Source organism: Nicotiana sylvestris, chromosome 7 (assembly GCF_000393655.2).
Source record: "Nicotiana sylvestris chromosome 7, ASM39365v2, whole genome shotgun sequence".
Lineage (NCBI taxonomy): Eukaryota > Viridiplantae > Streptophyta > Magnoliopsida > Solanales > Solanaceae > Nicotiana > Nicotiana sylvestris.
Window position 1 is genome coordinate 21,101,647 of NC_091063.1, and position 5,985 is coordinate 21,107,631.

At 38.8% G+C, this 5,985-nt stretch overlaps 1 protein-coding gene across 1 annotated transcript; it reads left to right on the forward strand.

The window, feature by feature from the left end:
* Window positions 1-313: 313 nt before the first annotated feature.
* Window positions 314-1,400, forward strand: LOC104222152 (uncharacterized). The gene is made up of 3 exons (XM_009773344.2): window positions 314-428; window positions 561-1,225; window positions 1,314-1,400. Exons 1-3 carry the CDS (start codon window positions 314-316, stop codon window positions 1,398-1,400), a joined length of 867 nt encoding a protein of 288 aa, XP_009771646.2.
* The last annotated feature ends 4,585 nt before the right edge of the window (window positions 1,401-5,985 follow it).

A 5,985-nucleotide genomic window follows, 5' to 3' on the forward strand; every position in this document is an offset into this window, starting at 1 on the left:
AATGCATTTTATAAAAATACTTTTATTTTAAATAATTATTTTCTATAGTACATGCATGAAATATATACTTTAAAACTTTTATGTGTTACATAATGTTTTATTTTTTTCCTTTAACAAAGAACAATACCCTGTAAAAGTAAACTGTAGAGAGAAAATCTGGCTCTGCAGGCGCATGTTTAGCGAGGTTTAGGTAACATACGCCTCCGCCATGCCTAGACAAAGAAAGAAGCTTCCATCACCATCGTACGCTAACGATAACAAAGGAAATATGGAAACACCTGCTTAATCTCAACCTGAGCGATGGTTAACGGGTATGGGAAGTGCACCCACTATTTTTCACAGCCCAGCTCAAGGTGTGGAAATTGACGGAGCGACAATTACACCGGACACCAGAATTCAGCAGAAACTGCTGCCATTGACGTTTGGAAGTTTTTTACCACAAAAATTTCAACCAATTATGGAGGAAATTGAGTGTGAAGGGGAAAAAACCATAAAATCTAACTCTGTGACGATGGAGAAAATGGAGGAATCGTTAGTTCATCGATGATTGCAATTTTCAGCAACAGGAAATTCTGTGCAGATTCCTCCAGCAATGGCACCTTCAGAGAAAATTGGAAATAAGGATGAAGTATCTACCATGCAGAAGAATCGAAGCTCGCAAAGGGGTAAGGCTTTGAACTATGCCCCTCCTATTATACGAGAAGGTACATTTATTGTGCAAATTGAGGCAGAAGACACAATGGAACATGAAATTTACTGGAGTACAGTTCTGATTGGTTATGTTTTGGGTGATAACCCTTATGAGAAATCAATGGACAATTATGTGACTAATGTTTGGAATTTCGTAGAAAAGCCCCAAATCCTTTGTCATGATGAAGGATATTATATTTTTAGATTCCAAAACATTGAGGAGAGGGATCTGGTTTTACAAGCTGGGCCATATACTTACCACAATAAACCACTCATTCTACAGCATTGGAGCATGGATTTTAAGTTTGACCCAGGGTGTGTGAGTGTTATTCCTCTATGGATCAAATTTCCTGGGCTTCCACTGGGTTTTTGGTCCATAGAAGCTTTGAGCAAATTGGCAAGTGTTGTTGGGAAACCTCTCTACACGGACAAAATTACTACTAAAATGGAGAAGGTATCATACGCAAGAGTACTTGTTGAAGTTGATGTTTCACATCCTCTACCTGATAGTTTTGAAATGAAAACTCCAAAGGGGGTAATTCAACCAACAGATTGAATATGATTGGAAGCCTAAATTTTGTTGTGAATGCATCAGATTTGGACATAATTCAAATGAATGTTAGTTGAAGGAAAATCAGGAAATGGAAGAGGAGTTCAAAGAACAGCCAAAGAGAAGAAGGAATAAAGGAAAGCAAATAAAACTAATTTGAAATGGCTACCAAAGGAGCATAGGGGGTGTGAGCACGTAATTTTTGTTTCGCGCGACAATCGCTCCAAAAGAAATAAAAAGTAATAACAATTGGTCCTGCTGTACAATTTTTGGATTTTTACATGGCACTTTGTTAATTATTTACGATTTTTGCCCATTTTATTTTATTAAAACAAAATACAAAAAAATGTATGTGTCATGCGTAATTTGAACCGTAATCCGGTTGTTAAAATAGAAAATCATAAATAGGCATCTTTGTTCGTGATTTTTGTTTTGTTTGATTTTACCTGTTTTAAATATTTTGATATATGTGTGCAAATAATTGTATTAAGTGTTTATTTAATTTTAATTTGATTTACTTAGGTTTTGTTATAAAATAAAAAATAATAATAAAAGAGAGAGTGCAAAATTGGGTTTGAAAATTAGTTTGGGCTGATTTTCATTTTAAATTCAAAGCCCAAACAAATTTAGCCCAAACCCCATGTAAACCCGGTCCAGATCAGCTGACCTCAGGAGGCGTTCCAAACGACGCCGTTTTGATCCAGTCTGATCTGGGCCGTTGATCTCAGATTGATCAACGGCCAAGATCTCTCACCCCAAACCCACTAACAGACCCGACCCGTCTCACCCGTCTCACCCGGACCGACCCCAACCCTTTACCCTTGAAACGACGCCGTTCCTTGTTAGTCGAAGAATCCTGGCCCTTCATCACATCTCATCCAACGGCCAGGATCCACCTACCCACCAACTATATAAACTCATAACCTTACCCTGCCCCCCTCTATCCGAATCCCAGCCTTCATCGTCTTCACAATAACTCCAAAAACCCTAGCCGCCCCTGTATCCTTCACCATGAAAACTGGCGGCACGGACGCCGGTGACCTCACCCTTAACACCATAGAACCCCCTTGCCATCCGGAACACGGATCTGTTAACCACGTAACTCAAATCCCTTCCCACCTTCTCGAATCTTCGTTTGAAGATTCGAGTCGGAACTTGACTCACACCGTTTAACCCCAGTTTCACACCAGACACTCCCCAGACCCCCCTCGTGACCAAACCATGCTTGGTTTGGTCCGAATCTGATCAGGGTAGCATGAATCCCAGATCTGATTTTTGGAACCTTAAGGTTCCTCGTCACTGGTCCATATCCGTTCAAGCCGAAGAAACACTTCAATTAAAGTCCGTTCAGCTTTAAGAAAGGTCTGTTCGAATCCAAGTAAGATTTTTGATTTTTCGAGGTTTAAGGTAAGTTTTGCTTTCTTTTCTTTATTTGTTTTGGTTCATCTGATTGTTTTAAAGGTCTGTTCATGTTTTGTTTGTGTCCCTGAATTCTATCAACTGTGCCCTGTCCACTTTGCCTGAACCTCTGTTGTTTGATTGAGTCTTTCTATTTGTTCTGATAATGTGTATGTAAGTGTTGTGCAATTAGCTGATTTTCAAATTTGAACTGACTGATTGATTCCTCGAATACCACTTTGTTTAGTCAGTATAATTCAAATCATGTGTCGATACTGTTAAATGTCTGATTTTTGGCTACGATTGTGCATGTTATGATTAATATAGTCGAGTCGACATGTGTCGTCAATTAGTTTCAATTGCCTGAACAATAACAAATCGATTTGCTTCTGGACACATTTGTTTGAATCACTTAGGAACTGAGTTTAGTGCTTATAATTAGTAATTTGAATCAGAAATGTAAAAATCAATGTTCTGTTTAGTCACAGTTCTGAAATTGGAGAGCATGTGCACTTATGCACAACATGTGCATTTTGTGCACAGCCTGTGCCCTGCCTAAGTGCTTTTGAATTAAATAGTTTGACAGCATGTGCTGTCAGACTACATCCTGCTGCCCATATTCTGCTTTAAGTTTCAGAAATAATAAATATTACTAAAAAGTTAAGCCTGCCAAGGGAATGTCATGGGGTTAATACTTAAATAGCTGAGTGGAAACTGAAAAGAAGATGGCACATGGGAGGGGTGTTCTTTTGGTCTAACAGACTGTTAAAGGGTTGAGGTTAGGGCCTATAAGAGGAGAAGACATATGATATTAAAGACACAGACAGAGGAGGGAGCTGAAAGACATACATATAGAACATATAGGAGACAGAGATAGGAGAGGAATACATCTGATGAGAGGGGGAGGCACATTGAGAGATACAGAGACAACAAAAACACACAGAGGGAACTCAGACTGGACTGGGGGCTGGGATTTTCAGAATAGATAGAGAGGGAGATAAAGGAAGGATACACATACAGAGAGGATTGAAAAAGGATAGAACTGATTTTAAGAAAACACAGATAGAGAGAGGTTAAGAGATAGAAAGTATACAGTCAACAATCAGAAACTGTTTCTTCCTATTGTTGTTAGGGTTTCATTTGTTCAACCTGTTCAATCAATTCTGATTCTTTGAAGTTCCAATTGAGTCTACTAGTCGAGTGTTTTCATTGGTTTACTACTGGTTTTGGCCTGCCTGGAGTTCTGATTCTACTCCACTGTATGCTGCTGTCATTTGGTTACTCTTTCTATCGGCTATAGTTGCATTCTTGCACTCGAGCCTGTTCTGCTGTGTTGCTTTGTTTGCTGCTGTTACTTTGTTCCTGCTGCTGCTGATTTTCTCTATCTTCTTCCTCTTCTTCTGTTGTATTCAACATCCAGGTACACGTTTCATACTGATGTAACCATGAAAGGCATGAATTGAAAGATCTGAAGAATGTTTAATCATCTGTTGCCTTACTTACAGCTTTTGCGAATATTGTTAAAGTTGTATAAATTCTTTTATTTGTAGCCCAATAGAAAACACATTAGTAAGTTTGTACTTAATTGAAAATATTCTAGCTTAAAAATGCGATATGGTTTGTTGGCAGTACACGTGATGTAGTCATATGATTTATGGAATGTGCTATCATTTGGTAGAATTGTTAATTCAAACTCTTCTTCCAGTTATGTTTTGAGTATGTAGGGTGAATGGTTGCTTTGAAAAGTTTTGCCGAGTACAACGCAGTTTTAAGATTAGGAGCTTCAGTTTCGGTAGGCAGTTTTAGGTTAAATTCTGAATGTTATTAGTAGTTACCATCTAATGAGTAACCTCTTTTTTATTAATCTTGTTAAAATAAATTCAAAGTTTAACTCGAGGAGTATTTGGGGCTAAGTGTAGTGTTTCATCAATCTCGTGTATAATCTATTCAATTAAAAGCATGTTTCATGAGGAACAACGTTTCTTTACTCTGTAAATAATTAATCAGACGATTAACCAAAATCTGGATTTGGCCAAAGCATATAATTGAATTAGCATGCATCTTTTCTTCTATTTTTAGAGACAAATACATTAGAAATGTAGTCGCTTTAGGATGTTCCTTCTAAAATAATGAGACGAGCCTCGCCAAATAAAAACGTAAATTGCGGGGCCCTCAATAATTAACCATAATAAATATTTAGAATTCAGGACAGGCCGTTTAGTGAATTTCATGGCCTTCCTCAAAATAATAACGCGTTTAGACTTTTAGGCACGGTTTAAGTAAACTATATTCTTAAATTCGGGTGCACATTGATGTGACCCAAATCCAAATCTCAACGGAGTCAAAATGTGTCGACGACCACGGGTGCATTGATTGTGACGTGGTTCGAGATGCATTTTCACGACGTTGCAATTCTATAAAAAATAAATGATAATAATAAAAGCGGTTTAAACTTAATAAAAGCACATAAGTCATAACATGTATTTAAATCAGATATTTAGCCATTATAACAATTTAAGCGACCGTGCTAGAACCACGGGATTCGAGGGTGCCTAACACCTTCCCTCGGGTCAACAGAATTCCTTACTTAGAATTTCTGGTTCGCAGACTTCATTTGGAAAAGTCGAAAATTTCCTCGATTCGGGATTCAAGATAAACCGGTGACTTGGGACACCAAAAGCCAAACCTTTCCCAAGTGGCGACTCTGAATTAAATAAATAATCCCATTTCGAATATTGTCACTTAAATTGGAAAAACTCCCTCGCGCATTCTACCCTTCGGGGCCGGGCGCGCAAAAAGGAGGTGTGACAGCTCTGGCGACTCTGCTGGGGATTTAACCCAGAACCACTGGTTCAGGGTTCAAGAATTCGAGCTTAGAATAATTGTTATATTTGGCTTTATTATCTGATCTTTATTACATGTTTTTGCATAACGTGCTAAATGTTGTCTTTTACCGCTTTGATATTATCTGAACTGTATATAAACTGTGCCGAAACCCTTCTTTTCTTACCTCCGGGGAGAAGCTCGCTGGTCGAGACTCCCTATTCTGTTAGTGTCAATACCTGAAATAAGAAAGAGGTCGGACAAGTTACAAAGCCGGACGATCTCGCGGGTCCCCGGTACGTAGCCCCCTCCTCGACTCGAGTTGTCCGCTCGGGTACACAGTCTAGAACAAATACCCAGGGTATAAACCTAGTATAACGAAACTTCATGCCGGATCCCTAGTAGGAACGTTTATTTGCATCATGTTGCATTTGACTTAGGGGGCTCAACACAGGGGTTGGGTCCGTCTAGGACAGGCAACCTGAAATGAAAAGACCACCCTGCTGCATCCTATTTGTTTTGCG